Source organism: Neomonachus schauinslandi, chromosome 15 (assembly GCF_002201575.2).
Source record: "Neomonachus schauinslandi chromosome 15, ASM220157v2, whole genome shotgun sequence".
Classification (NCBI taxonomy): Eukaryota; Metazoa; Chordata; class Mammalia; order Carnivora; family Phocidae; genus Neomonachus; species Neomonachus schauinslandi.
In genome coordinates, this window is record NC_058417.1 from 21,987,615 (window position 1) to 22,001,719 (window position 14,105).

The 14,105-nt window shown below is 57.2% G+C and overlaps 1 protein-coding gene across 1 annotated transcript in view; it reads left to right on the top strand.

Moving 5' to 3' along the window:
- Positions 1 to 1,813: 1,813 nt before the first annotated feature.
- The window catches only part of TMEM132E (transmembrane protein 132E), a 38,317-nt gene continuing 26,025 nt past the window's right edge, over positions 1,814 to 14,105 (top strand). The window contains exon 1 of the mRNA XM_044921817.1: positions 1,814 to 1,916. Within this exon, the coding sequence (XP_044777752.1) occupies positions 1,814 to 1,916 (103 nt within the window). The remainder of the gene's footprint in view (positions 1,917 to 14,105) is intronic.

Here is a 14,105-nt window from a genome sequence, read left to right on the forward strand (position 1 = left end):
AAATGCAGTCCTTGGAGATTCCCTGCCCACGAGAGCCTACTCAGTTTCTTCCCAGCCCTGGCGTGACTCATGCTGGCCACGGTGACCTATCCATGCAGGGGCTCCCAGTCGCCTCCCGGAGGCCACCTTTCTTCCGTCTCTGCCCTGAGATCCTGTAAACCATGCGTCAGATCAAGTCACTCTCCTGCTCAGAACCCTCTACCTCACTAAGAGGGAAAGCCAGAGTCCTCACGGTGGGTGACAAGGCTGGCATGATCTGTCCCTTTTCCTGGCCGGATCTTCCTTCTCGGCTGCTTGGTGCCCCCAGCCCTGTCCTCCACTGTCCTCACACACGCCAGGCACCGAGCCTTAGCGACTTGTCTCTTGTTGCCCCTCACCTGGCCTCTTCCCCCCAGTAAGCGTGACTCATGCCCCCACCCTCTTCAGGCCTCTCCTCAAATGCATGTCCCAGAGTAGCCCTCCCTGGCCATCCCCTATCCATGCTAGCCCTGCCCACACCTCACTCTGCCCCCCACTGTCTCCCTTCACCTGACATGGTGTGTAGTTATGTGTTTCCTGGATCAGGGACTGACACCCCCCTTGGGATGGAAGCTCCTGAGAGCTGAGACCCCAGCTGTCTTGTTCACTGCTATATTCATTCCCAGTGCCTGGATCCATGCCTGGCACACACAAGATGCTCAGTACACACGTGTGGAATGAAAGAATAAAAACGTTGCTCCTTCCCCTCCTCTCACCTTTCTCCCCAGAGAGCCACTGGGACAAGAGATCTGGGCGTTAAATGGGTGACAGAGACCAGAGAGAACTAATTTCTTCCTTCCTTCCTTCCTTCCTCCCTTCCTTCCTTCCTTCCCACACTCATCTGCCATATCCTAACTTTGTGGTCTTAGGAAAATTACGTCACTGCTCTGTGGCTCAGTTTCCACATCTATAAAATGGGAGAACAAGAGTACCTGTCTCATAGGGTTGTTGTAATGAATCAATAAATGTGCATAATGTGCTTGGAGCAGCGCCTGGCTGGTAGTTAAATGCTCAGGAAATGGTAACGATACTTTTGTTCAGCACATGGTTTTGAAAACCTACTCCGCGCCAAGTGCTGTGACAAACAGTGGTCATGCAGCAGTGACAACGCGGTCACCAGCGGATGTGGGACAAGGATGCAAACACTTGTCGTGCAGTAGGATCCGTGCCAGGGTGGCAGAGGGGCAGGCGACCGGCCTCCCCTGGACTCTGGAAAGAGGCGGCTGCGGTGTCCTGTCATTTTGCAACAGTCAGTGCCCAAGTCTCTGTGAACTGGTGAGCTGAGCCCCAGTGGCAGCAGGGGTGGCCATTCTGTCCCCAGTCGCGCCCAACCGGCTCCTGCCGAGTGCTGGAGAGAGTCCAGCTAGCGGCGAGGGAACCTCCTTGCAAACAGCACCTATACCTGAGGTCACGGGGGTTCCAGGAGCTGGTGCATGTGACAGCCCCGGCTCTGTCTGGATGCTGGGCAGACAAGACATACTAGATAGATTATTACCCTCGCTACTGAAGTTCTGGCCGGAGGGAAGGCGGACAGCGGGGATCCCCGTGCATAGCGCCCTCCCTGCGGCTGGCGCGCCATCCGTGCTTGATGAGCATACTGAAAGCTGGTGCCCTCTAAAATCCTTTCTGCACCGTGGCACACAGGGGCTGCTCAGTGCAGCAAGATACTTAAAGTCAGAGCGCCTTGGGTCAGGGGAGCTAGATGGGAGCTTCAGGCCCCCCCTCTCATCCTTGAGCCATCCCTATTTTGAAAGATAAGAACACGAAGGTCCAGAAAGGGACAGATTACGCAGCGATGGGGCACCGCAAAGCCACACCTAAGACCCGGGGTCCTGATGCCCGGCCCAGTGGGCTTGTCATGTGTCTTCAGAGGTCTTGCATGAGAGTGTTGGAGGTGGGTGAGGGGGCAGCAAGGCCAACAATCGCTGGAGGAAGCCAGTTGGTCACAGATCTGGGTACCCCTGCCACATCCAGCTTCCACAGCGGCTGTATCTGGGGGATCTGTCTCAGCAGGCACGAGGTTTACACGGAGTAACCAGATTCCATCTCCAATAATCACATCACAAACAGCGTGAAATGTGAACTGTGGGGAAGGCTTTGCTAAATGTGTGACCCATTTTCTTATTTTCCCTCCACCCGCCCTCCCCGCTTCTCTTGCTGCCGCATCACACACCCACACATGGACACACACGCAAGTGACCTGCATTCCCCAGGCATCGGGTTCAGGCCTTTGGTCCCAGCCCAGCGTAGGTCACTTAGGTCCCTGTTCAGCCCTCGAAGAGCAATTTCTCCTGTCTGGAGGGTGGGCAGGAGGAGGGGGGTATTCAAAGGTCAGGCTCTCACCCCTGATGTTTGCCACCGTTCCCCGCCAAGACCAAGGAGCATGGTGCCCTGGGCAGCTCAAAAACGGCTAGCACACACTCTATCACCTTATCACAGGTAAGCCCAACCTGTGAAATGGGCGATCCTGATCCCCATTACACGGATGAGGAGGGGATCAGAAGGGAGAAGTGATGGGCCCAGGTCACAGATGGGGAAGTCTGCCTCTTCTCTGGACACTGTGCCTTCCACTCCCGCTGGGCCCTAGCTCCTGAGTCTGCAGCTCCAGGTCCAAGGGCCCCCTGTGATATCGCCCCGATATCATAGAGGAAGTGTCATCCCTGTTCAGCTTGGTCCCAGGGCCATCAACTCACCCATGCAGATGCCCCAGTTACCAAAGGGGAAACCAAGGCACAAAGTGACTGGTTCATCCACTGGTGCTGGCTTCCATCCTCATGTGTCTCAGCCCTCTGCCCAACATATGCTCTGCACCCATCCCTTTCCTCGGTCCCGGGCTGCTGCCTTGGGACCCCAGCGGGAGATTTGTCAGAGCGGAAACCCTGCAGGCCCCCTCCCCTTCTCCACACCCCTCAGAATCCAGATTCTCCTTGGCAGCCCTGCAAAGCTGATCTGCATAAAACCATCCCCGGGCCCTGCCTTTAAAAGTCTTCATCTTTTCTCTTCTCCCTAAATGGCCCCTAAATGATTTCTTTAAATTGCTCTAAGTAGCTCAAAAAAAAAAAAGAAAGAAATAATAATAACTCAGCGAGTGGCTGCCTGACCAGAATGTGGATGGCTCTCCTCCTGCCTGGTCCCCGCTCCCAGCTCCTTCCTGCCCGGCACCCAGACACAGAGCCCTCTCTCTGCCCCTTAACCCAGGAAGAGGTACCACAGCCTCATAGACCAGGCTTTGCCTCCTCCCTCAGGCAGGAGGCCGCCCAAGTCAGGTGCATCCCCCATCAGACAGGGAGCTCCCCAGGACAGGGACATTCTTCCTTCCCCCACCAGGCTGGGGACTCTCCCAGGGTGAAGTTGTGCCTCCCTCATCAGTCTGGGGCTCCTCCAGAGAAGACAGTGCCTCTCTCATCAGATGAGAGGCTTTCCCAGGAGAGATTGTGCCTGCCCCATCAAGCAGGGGCTTCTCTCTGGGCAGGGCTAACTTCCTTTGTTCTGCAACCACTTCTTTGTAGAGCCTCATTTCCTTCACCCCACATTAGGAGCTTAGGCCCTGATTCCTAGACTGGGCTCCATTTCCATGACTCAATCAAGCATTCATTCATTCATTCATTGTATAAAGCTTTCCTAAATATCTCCTGTGCACCAGACACTGGCGAGGTAGGTGTCTTTCCGCATATTTGGCCCCTTTGAGGTCCTCCTGTGACCAGGGCCCCCAGGCACAAGCCTGGTTCTCCTGGGGGTAGGGTATCCAGCCAGAGGGGATGAGCTAGCACCCCCTGGGGACATGAGCCCAGCCTCAGCCCCTGGTCACCATCATGACCTCCTGGCCTCTTTGCAGTGTGGACCACAGAGGGGGCCCTCTTGGGGAGCAGAGGTCAGAGGCAGGAGGGAGGTGCTTCCACGAGACCCTGGCCTGGCCATCCTTCACTCCACAACCTCTCCACAAGTCCCCCTCCCCCCTCCCCCCGCTGCCCTGACCATCTCTTGGCCACAGGGAACTGAGATCAGGACCAGAAGACCTTGATCCTAACAAACTAGGCCCTAAAATGGTGGCACGGACTTGAACAAGTCTCTTCCCCCTTCTGGGCCTCAGTTTCCCTTTCTAAGATGTGACAGAATTGGACTCAATCAGTAATTTTCTTTTCTGGCCAGGGAAATACATAATATATAATATATATTACATAAATTACATATAATACAGTTAATAGATGATGTAGGTCAAAGAGCTATGGGTTAAATGGAGAGTAGAGGTGTCTCCCTGAGGGCTCATCTGCCCCACCTTCCCCTGTCACCCTGGGATGGCCCTGGAGACACCCTAGTGAGCCCAGCTGGCAAGCCCAGAGTCTCCTTAATCCATCTCTGAGGCCCCATCCACTCTGCCTGGATAGTGCTGCTCAACTGGGGGCAGTCGCTCCACCTCCCTGCCCCTGATCCCCTGGGTCCACATTCAGCCCCCCTGGTGGGGGTGAAGCCCATGAGAAGACTTGGCTCCTGCCTGGGCACCCAGCCCCCCCAGGACCCTTGAATGAGTCCAGCTTCTGATGAGAAATGCAGGCATGATAGCTGCTCAGAAGGCGGCAGGTGGGGCCCCAGGACAGCCCTGCCTGCCCCTGACAGGATGCGGATTGTTCCAGATGGAATAAAGCCCGTTTGTCACCCTCCCTGCACTTTCTTTGATGTACAGAAGGAGGAAGGAGGAGAATAAACACAGACACAGCCCTGCGCTTCCTCTCCAATTTAATTGGAACCCAATTAAGTGAGTAATTGTTACAAATGTGAAATCACCTTCCACCAATTTGGGTTTGTGAGCCTGCACTCGTCATGAGCTTGTGGGACCCAGGCTGGGGACCCCGGCCCTGGCCCAGCAGTGCAGGGTTTCTGGGGCTGAGGAAGTGGTAACCCACAGGACCCTGGACCCCCCAGCTGGGAGAGATGCAGGGCAATCCTGTCCAGGCCTAAACACAGCCTTTGGCCTCCAGCCTCCGGGATCCCATTCAGCCAAACTTGATTGCCCCAAGATGTGGACTCCTCATCCCAGGTCCCGCAGACACTTGCTTGGTCTGATTCCAGGTGTATGGAATTAAGTGTCACCATCGAGGCAGGGACGTGGGTCCCCAGAAGACACGGGAGTGAGAAGGGGGAGGGGGCAGGTGTGAGTTATGGTGTCTGGGGGTTCAGGTGTAGGGAAAGGGGAGACAAAGAGAAATAGAACAACTCAGACAGCACTTCTGAATCTTGGCCGCACATTCAGGAGTTTTTTAAAAAACTGCTTGTGCCTTGGGTCCCAGCCCTAGTGATTCTGAAGCCACTGGTCTGGGGTACGGCATGGGCTCCCAGGTGATCCTTGAGACGCACTACTAGAACAAGACAGGAGGGCTGGTAGTAGGCAGGTGTCCCCTTCTAGGACCCGCCCAGACCTGCTGACCTGTGTGGCTGGGGAGGGGCCTGGGAACCTGCATCTTATAAAGCTTCTAGAACCGGGATGAGCCCAGGGGGGCTGCCGCCATGCTGGGGACTTGGAGGCCCTGGGGTCCAGAGGCTGGAGACCCTCGGAAGGAGGAAGGGGATAGAGAAGGTGATAGGAAGGACAGGCCTGTCCTATTTTTAAGTGATTTTTAAGAGAGACTTGGTTTTGTTTTTTTTGTCTTCTCATTCTCTCACGTAGTCCTCTGTTTCAGGGCGCCGAACTCAAGGGGACACTGTTAGAACCGCTGTTCAGTTTCATGAGACACCTAGTAGGTGCCCAATAAATATCTTTTGGACACATTATAGGCAACCTCCGTTTGGTGGGCTAGCCTGGGAACAGAACTGCTGTTGGTAACACTGGCTCTGTGGAGGAAGGCGTTGGAATGCACTTCCAGGTCCTAATACCCAATTTCCGGGGAACTTTTGATAAGCAGCCCGTCTATCAGTTGGAGTGTGTGTGTGTGTGTGTGAGAGAGAGAGAGAGAGAGAGGGAGGGAGGGAGAGGGAGAGAATGTTCCACTCCCAGTGAGCCAAACATGGGCCCCACCCTTGGGGCCTGTGCTGAGTTGGGACCTGAATACCCAGATTGAACTCCGTGGGGCATCTGTGGAGATGGCAGAGAGGAGTCAGAGGGAGGGGGGCTGAGTGGCAGTTGAGGAGAGAAGCCAGAGAAGGGCTGAGGTGTCCGGGGCAGGCAGAGGGCCAGGGGTTAGAGTGGCCAGGGCAGAGCTGGGGCCCAGGACGCAGCTGTGAAGGACACAGACGTCAGGGTCCTTTGCACACACGGCCTCCACAGGGCATGCAAGGACAGCTCTGGCAGATCAGAGATTCCAAGCAGAAAAAAAGGTGCAGCTGGAGATGGGGAGCTGGGAGAGGGAGGCCATGAGGTCACGGGACCCCCCCTGACCTGGAGGTCCAGCCCAGGCCCAGCTCACAGTGGGTGTCTAACAGTGTTTGCTGTGGGAAGAGAGAGGGGACGGTCCCCACCAGGGAGCAGGCAGAAACCTGAAGGGGGCTGGGGTGGGGAGGAGTGTCCTTACTGCCTTCTCAGGACACAGGATTTGGGCGGTAACAGCTGACCAGAGTCCTGGGAAGGGTGTCACCAGACACCAAGGAGGGCTCTGGCTCAACCTTCTGGAGGTTTGCAGGAGACCCCGACTTGACCATCATCCCAGAGTCATTAAGGAATGCGGGGGACAACTGACAGAGAAGAGGCTGGTCCAGAGGTCTGGCCAGCACCCTCCCTCCGCTGAGCCTCTAGAGTGCAGGAGTGGGGCAGCAACTCAGGGGAGGGATGATGGTCCATCTGTGGGCCAGTCAGCCGCAAAGGGCAGCCACAGAACTCAGACTGAGGGCCTTGAGAGGGCCCCCCAGCTCCTGAGGCGGCCCTATCCCAGACCAGGGTGTCTCTCCTGAGTGCCGGGCTCAGCTCTGCAGGGTGTTCCGACCTCTGGCCGAAAGCTGTCTTTGTCCCCAAAGTCCCAGCCCTACTTCCTGCTGCCAGAGGACTCCAGAGAGGCGGCCATTCAGAGGGGAGGTGACCCTGATGGCCTTGGGGGAGGGGGCCCATCCCTGACCACACAGGGTGACAGTGATTAAATGTACCAGCAGCTGGGCCATCAAGGCCCTCCCTGCTGCTAATTTGGGTCAATTAAGCCAATTTGTCTTTGTCGACTTGAAGTCCCTTCTCTGTAATGGCTGTGGTCCCTCTGGGGCTTCCAAGGGAGGAAGCAGTGCAGAGGGAAGGAGGATGCAGTGCCCTGGCCTCTTTCTCCCACCCCCATCCCAAAGCCCCAGGCTCAGGGACAGTCCTGAACCTTGTGACCCCTCCCAGTGCGCTTCCTGAGGGCCTCCACAGCTGTCACCCCTGCAATTGCCCCATAAGGTAGGTCAGGCAGGGTTAATCCCTGCTCCAGAGATGAGCAATTAGGGGTCCTCCAGGGAGGAGATGGCTCCAAGTTAGCGGAATAGAAGGATCTGCGCCTGGCATTCGGAGCCTGGTCCCGCGCCCCTCTCCCCACACCATTTGGACCCTACAGTTTCCCAAAGGCGCTCGGTCTGTGCCCCCAAGAGGTGCCAAGGAACACGGTTTGGAAACCACTTCCCCACTCTATCAGGCTCCACCGTCCACCAGAAAAGGGAGGTGGGGACAAAAATCCATGTCTCCAGAGAAAAGCCAGCTGCCTCTGCTTGGCCGCCCAGCCACGGAGAGAACAGCCATCTTCTGGAAGGGACAACAGTGCTGCCCGGAAGCTGGGCCCTGTGAGTACCTGGGCCTGGCCTCACCCACAAGAGGAGTGGGGGTAGCAGCACTTGAGGCGAGGGTCCCCAGACCAACACGTAGCTCCATCTACCCTGAGTTGTGGGAGCTGAGACAGGCCCCTTCACTCCTCTGGGCCTCAGTTTACCCAACTCCAGACCTGGAGAGGAAGTTGGGCTAGGGCCCTACAGCTCTCACATTTGACAAGTCATCCTAGAAGGGGTGGGGGGTGGAGGGGAAGGAGCCCTTCTCTCTTCCATGCCTTCACACGTCTCCTGAAAGCCACTATGGCTCAGATTTCCTCCCCATGGACTCAATCTGGGCTTAACACTCAGGGCAGGGAGGGCATCGCCCAGGGCACTGGTTTCTGGGGCAGGAGAAGAGAATCTGGAAGCAGGCCACACACAGGGTCAGGGTCCACCGTGGAATGAGTTGAGCTTCCCTTGGAGACCCTACCACATGGCTTTCTTCACCCGCCTCGTGACCAGACTCACTTACGCCAAGGGCAGAAGATGGGGAAGCAGGTCCAAGTGGGCTGAAGTAAGTGAACCGTCTGCAGAGAGAAGAGAGTCACCTCTCGGGAGATGCCCCAGAAGTGCTGGTGCAGAACACCAGAGGCAGCTGTGCAGGGCCACGTGGGAACATGGCCTCCCGAGGAGCTCTTCCTGTGAGACCTGTCCCCTAGCCTAGGCCTGGCTTACCAGGGATGGAGGTAGACCAGCTGGCCCGTGTGGGGCCCAGAGTTAGTTTCTTGGTGCTAAGCTCTTCTGGGAAGTGCTCTTTGGGGCTGCATCTTGGCTGACAGGAAGTAGGGTGGGTGAGGGTCAGGGTGCAGGACAGTGACGAATGCAGGAGACCCTCACCTCCCAGGTGTCCTCTCCTGGGACACTCCCTTTGAGGATAAGCCAGGGTGGCCTCTCGGATGTGAGGGACCTCAGATTGTCCAGTCTGTGGGTGTCGGGGGCCCCCAGGGCAGGAGGCTGGAGTGACAGACCCACAGACCACCTGTGGCCTTGGGGCAGAGGTTGTCAGGGCTGGAAGGGGCCCGGGGAGGGGCCACTTAGCTCCTTGCTATCGTTCCTGGGAGAGAGACCGAGGCCCAGAGAGGTCACAGGGAGGATACAGCTCAGCGGCCAGCACGCGTGCAGATGTGCTCCACAGAAGCCAGCTGAGGACTCCCAGGCTTAGCCAAGTGGTGCCTTCCTGGTCATATTAACTAAACCGCCACACCGTGGGAGGTGCCGTGGACAGGGAGGGTGTGTGCCGTGCCTGCTCCTACATAGGCATCCGTTGGACAGGGGACACAGGGCGACGTGGGTGGTGATGCTGAGTGGACTTTGGCCCCGACCTTGGAGGGAGCCCGCAGGGGCCATTCCTTCCCTGGGTGTGATCTGTGGCGCTGTCCTCTTCTGGCCAGCTCTCTCCCCTGGGCGTCCCCATGCACCGCTCCCCCACCCCAACCCCGCCTTCTCAGCCTCCTTGCAGCTCCTCTCCTTCCCCCCCTCTCAGCCATGTGCCCTGGGGGCAGTCCTCCCCCTTGGCCGTCTCAGCCACGCTCGGAGCCCTGGGCGCCAGACCCAGCCACCCAGGCACGTCTGCTCGGGATATGGCACGGCTTCCTCACTTCTGTCACCCACCGGGCCCGGTCACCCCACTGAGCCTTGCCTCCCTCAGTGGAGCTACCCTCCTTCCACCCGGAGGCCAAAGTGGGCAAAGTGCCCACCATCTAGACCTCTCCCTCTCCCACCTCCTTCCTCCCTCACCTGGCCTGGGTCTGGTTGGCAATGCTGCTATAAAGTGACAGAGAGAGACAGAACACCTGCTGGTGCTTACTCATGACCTGGCATTTTTTCTAAGGGGTTTGCACATATTAACTCATTGAATCCTCCCAACAACCCTGGTGGGTACCAGTACTGTCTCCACTTTGCAGACAAGGAAGCAGGTCCAGAGAGGGGGGTAATTTGCCCAAGGCCACACAGCAGCTGGGCTGTGGAGCTGGGACCAGGCTCAGACAGATGGGCCCTTGAGTCTGGGCTTCACAGTGGCTTCTCAGGAAGGGTCCTCTGCTTCCTCACCGTCACCACCCCACTCAGGCCCCGCGTCTCTCCCCTGGACCACCGCAACTGCATCCTGTGTCCAGGGGGTCTGTTTTCAACATGAAAATCTGACCATGTCACCACCGCGCTCCTGCCTTTACCAGCCTCCCTCTCCCACTGCCCAGGTATAGAATGGAATCCTCCAAGCTCCTCACAGTGGCATCCAGAGCCCTGATCTGGCCTCGCCCATTCTCCTGTGCCTTCACCCACCTCTCTGCCCTCTCCCGCTAAACACATGCTCTCGGGGTGCTCCCCCCACCCAGATGGCGGTTGGTGCCTGAACTGACCACATCCCAAGTGTCCCATGTCACCGTGCTCACCCACCCAGCCCTGGCTCTTCCTGGCAAAATCCTACTCACGCGCCCCAGTGGAGGGGCCTGCTGAGCCTCCCAGGCGGACCCCATGATTCCCTGCCCTATACACCCTTAGCAGCCAAGTTAGCTACCTGTGGGTCTGTCCCCTCAGAGTCCAATGGTGACCTCTCTCTCCCCTACCTGGCATGTGGAAAGCCTTTGAAGGACTGAATAAAGGAACAAATGCATTTTCAGGAAGATAAAGTCCTAAGTCTAATGAGAGTGATTTATTATTAATAGCAATTGCTAGCATTTATTACTGAGCACGTATCTGCCGGGCGCCATGTGCAGAGCCTGCATCATACCCTCCTATCTTCACGGCAGCCCCATGAAGCATCCATTACTGTTGTCAGCCCTTTAATGGACAGGTGGCTGAGGCTCAGCAAGGTTGAGCAGCTTGCTCAAGGTCACACAGCTGGAGAAAAGCAGGGCTGGGATTCAAAGCCAGGTTTCTTCCAAACTTGAGCTGCAGACCCCCACTGCTGGCAACCCCGTTGCCCAGAACTGCCCAGAAAAGTGGGGCAAGCCTGGAGGGGTCATGCGTGCGTGGGCAGCGCTGAGAGGGATGTGCCTGTCCTCGCTGCCTGACGAGCTGCTTGCACTTCCGTATGTAATCGGCCACGAAGTCCTAAGTGAGCAGACTCAGGTCCCTTGTTCCTGACTGTCACACGGGCAATTGGGGCCCTCTGAGCATGAACCATATGATGAGTGAGGTTCAGCCCAGTGCCGGAACTATGTGGCTCTTCACCGCTGGGCCCTGCGAAGGTATTTCTTTTTAGAATAAGGGGGTCAGGTGAGCTCGGCACCCCCATCTCGATGGCTACCTGGGACAGGAAGGGTTGCCCCTTCCAGGCAAGCTCCTATGGAGGCCCTTCCCTTGTCATCCAGAGCCAGCCTGGATGAGGCGCCAGCCTCCCCCAAATACACCCCTAGCCTCAGGGCAGCCTGACCCTGTCCTGCTGTCCCACCTAGGCTGCAGACAGACGGGAGACTGCCCTGTGCCTCCAGTAAGCTGTGGGCTTGTCAACTGGCAGAAGAAGGGCTAAGACAACCTTTCAAAGCCCCTTGTCAGCATCAGGATTCCATGCCGCTAGGAACAATTAGCAGTCAGCTCCTGCCACGATCAGGCCGCATAACAGACTACTCCCCTCTATATCGAGGGGTGCCTCTTTCTCGTGAGTTTGGTATCTGGGGCTTGGCTATTCTGCAGTGGGCTTGGCCGGCTGGACTCCCAAGCTGGTGTTCGGGCGCTGGTCCCTCCATGTTTCTCGCATCCTCTTTGGACCAGGTGCTACTTAAGGCATATTCTTCTCATGGTGAAAAGACCCAACGGTGCAAGCATGTTTCAAGTCTCTGTGTGTGTTTCATTTGCTGGAATCTCATTAGCTAAAGCAAGTGCCATGGCCAAACTCCAAATCAGGAGGTGGGGAAGTCGACCCCACCTACACAAGGCTATGGCTGGGTACAGGGCAGTGAAGAACCGAGACCAACCATTCCGTCTGCCACCCAGGGAGAAAGTGAGCCGGGCTCAGAGCTGGAAAGGGCCCCAGAGATCACAGGCATAGAAACTGAGGCCCAGGGACGAGACAGGATGTGCCCAGGGAGACATGGGACCCAGGCTCATACCCTGCATTTGTGCTTGTGTTCCCTGGAGAGAGGGAGGGACTGGACTGCCTGGGGTTGGGGGCAGTGTGCCACCCCAATCCCATGACCTCCCCTAAAGAGCAGAGACATGACTGCTTGAATTTCTCCAGCTGCCCTCCCTGGCTACACCTGCCCTGCCCGAAGGACCCCTCCCCACTCTGCCTCTCCCATTCAGCCCTTTCCCTCTCTCCTCCTTTCCCTTACTCCTTCCTCTCTTCCTCCAGCTTTACACAGTAGACGCAGTTCCTAAGAACGGTAGCCTCACAAAATCTCATGGTTGGGAGGTCCTCCAGGCCAACCCTCTGCCTGCGCAGAAGCCCCTGTGGGAGATCGTCAGCCTCAGGTGGCTGGGTTCCTTCCAGGGATGGGGAGCTCACTACCCCCACAAGGCCGTCCCTTCTGTTGCTAGGCAGCTCGGACCCCAAGAAATTACCAACTCATTTTTAGTTCCAAGTCTGCCTGCCCCAAAATTCCACTCATTAATCTTAGTCCAGTATTTAGGAAAACGTACATGTCTGCTGGGGCCTGGGGGTACAGAGATGAGATGAGAGTCTGTCCTCACGCCCAAGGGACCGCAGACCACAGGGGAGGCAGACAAGGGTACGAGGTGACAGGTTTTGGGGTCAGGGAATCATGGTTGTCCTTGGGAGGTGTCCTAACCTTCCCGCCTCCTGGGGCAACAGACAGATCTCTTCCCCAGGACATCTTGAGATGCTCTGGTGCTAGTCAGACCTGGGTTTGAATTCCGGGCTCATCATCTATTAGCCATGACCTTGGGCATGGCTAGGCCTAGTGTCCTCCTGTATAACCCTGGGATAATGGACACGTGCCCCCATGGGAGGATGGAAGGAAGGGTGCCTAAAGCTCTTGGCACACAGAAGGGCTTCGTGAATGGCACTGTTGCCATCATCGTTGTTTATCCCGCGCCCCGAGATGGAGTCAGCGGTTAGCACATCTGCACTCAGCAAGTTCAAACTTTGACCTTCAGAGCGGGACTTCACAGTCGCCCCCAAGTTGGAGTGAGCAAAGGACTTTTGAGAATGGGAGTCTGTTGTCTGCCTTCTTGTCGCTTCCTCTCAGAAAGGAGGACCAGAGTCACTGCGCCCAGAGAACCACTGGCGGCATTAGGACCCCAGACGCCTTAGGGCGCCTCTCTTCCACAGACATCGGGGAGCAGGTGGCCTTCGCACGGAAAAGATGTCATCTGCTCTTGTGTGGCCTCTTCTGGAATCTGAGGGCTGTAAGGAAGCTCAAAATGTCTCGTTGAATACCCCATCTCAGTGCTTGGAGTCAGGAGGGTCAGGACACTACAGACGGATGCAGGGGCCACTGTGTCCCCATCCAGCCCTCACAGCAGTTCACATAGTTCAGCATTTACGGCTCTCTTCTTCCACTGAGTGTGGACTCAGTCTCACAGTCACCCTCAACTCGGGCTCTTCCACATGAGCAATAGGAGTTCCTCAACCAGTCTTGCTTTACAGCAGCCCACGCAGGCTTCCTGAAGGAGTCGAGGGGAGAGCACATTCCAGGTGTGGATGGGGAAGGCCCTGTGCTCAGTCCTCCTGCCCTCCCCATCAGGGGCACAAGAGACAGAGCAGGCGGGGCTGGTGTCGAGTAGACTGGGGACAGGGACCCGGCGGGAGAGGAGGAAGAAAAAGGCCATTAGGAGCAGAGGGGGCTGTTGGGTGAGCTGGGGGCCAGGGCAGGTGCCTGCGGGGGGTCTGGCCCCTTCGCCTGAGGATGCCTGGAGCTCAGGCTCACTTGACATGTTGTTGCAGTAACATAAGCTCGGGAAATTCTTTACATTGTAGCGCTTGCTTCTCATGCCATGTATCAGCCCCTCAGAGCGGCAGCTTCATCCAGGTCCCCTGCTTTTGCCCTGCTGTCCTGAGCCTATGTTGGGGGCAGGGTGTATGGGAGGGGGCTGGGAAATAAGGCCAGGCACCACCTCATGGCATCACTGCCCTGCTCCAGAACCCTAGTGGCTCCCCATCACCCTCGGCATGATGGGTGAACTTTTAAAAGCGATTATGCATGTGAAAGCCTCTGTGAAAATCCCTGACTACAAAAGCTGCTGAGGACCCCTATAGCACCCCCCTCCTTGGGCCACCCTGGGCCTTGTAGGGCCTCAGACCATCTGCAGTGCCCCAGGGTTCCAGGGAATACAGCTAGAAAACCCCTGGGATAAAATCCCCAGATTCCTCCATCTGGCGCCCAAGGCCCTTCCCCCCCCCCCCCCCCCCCCCCCCCCCCCCCCCCCCCCCCCCCCCC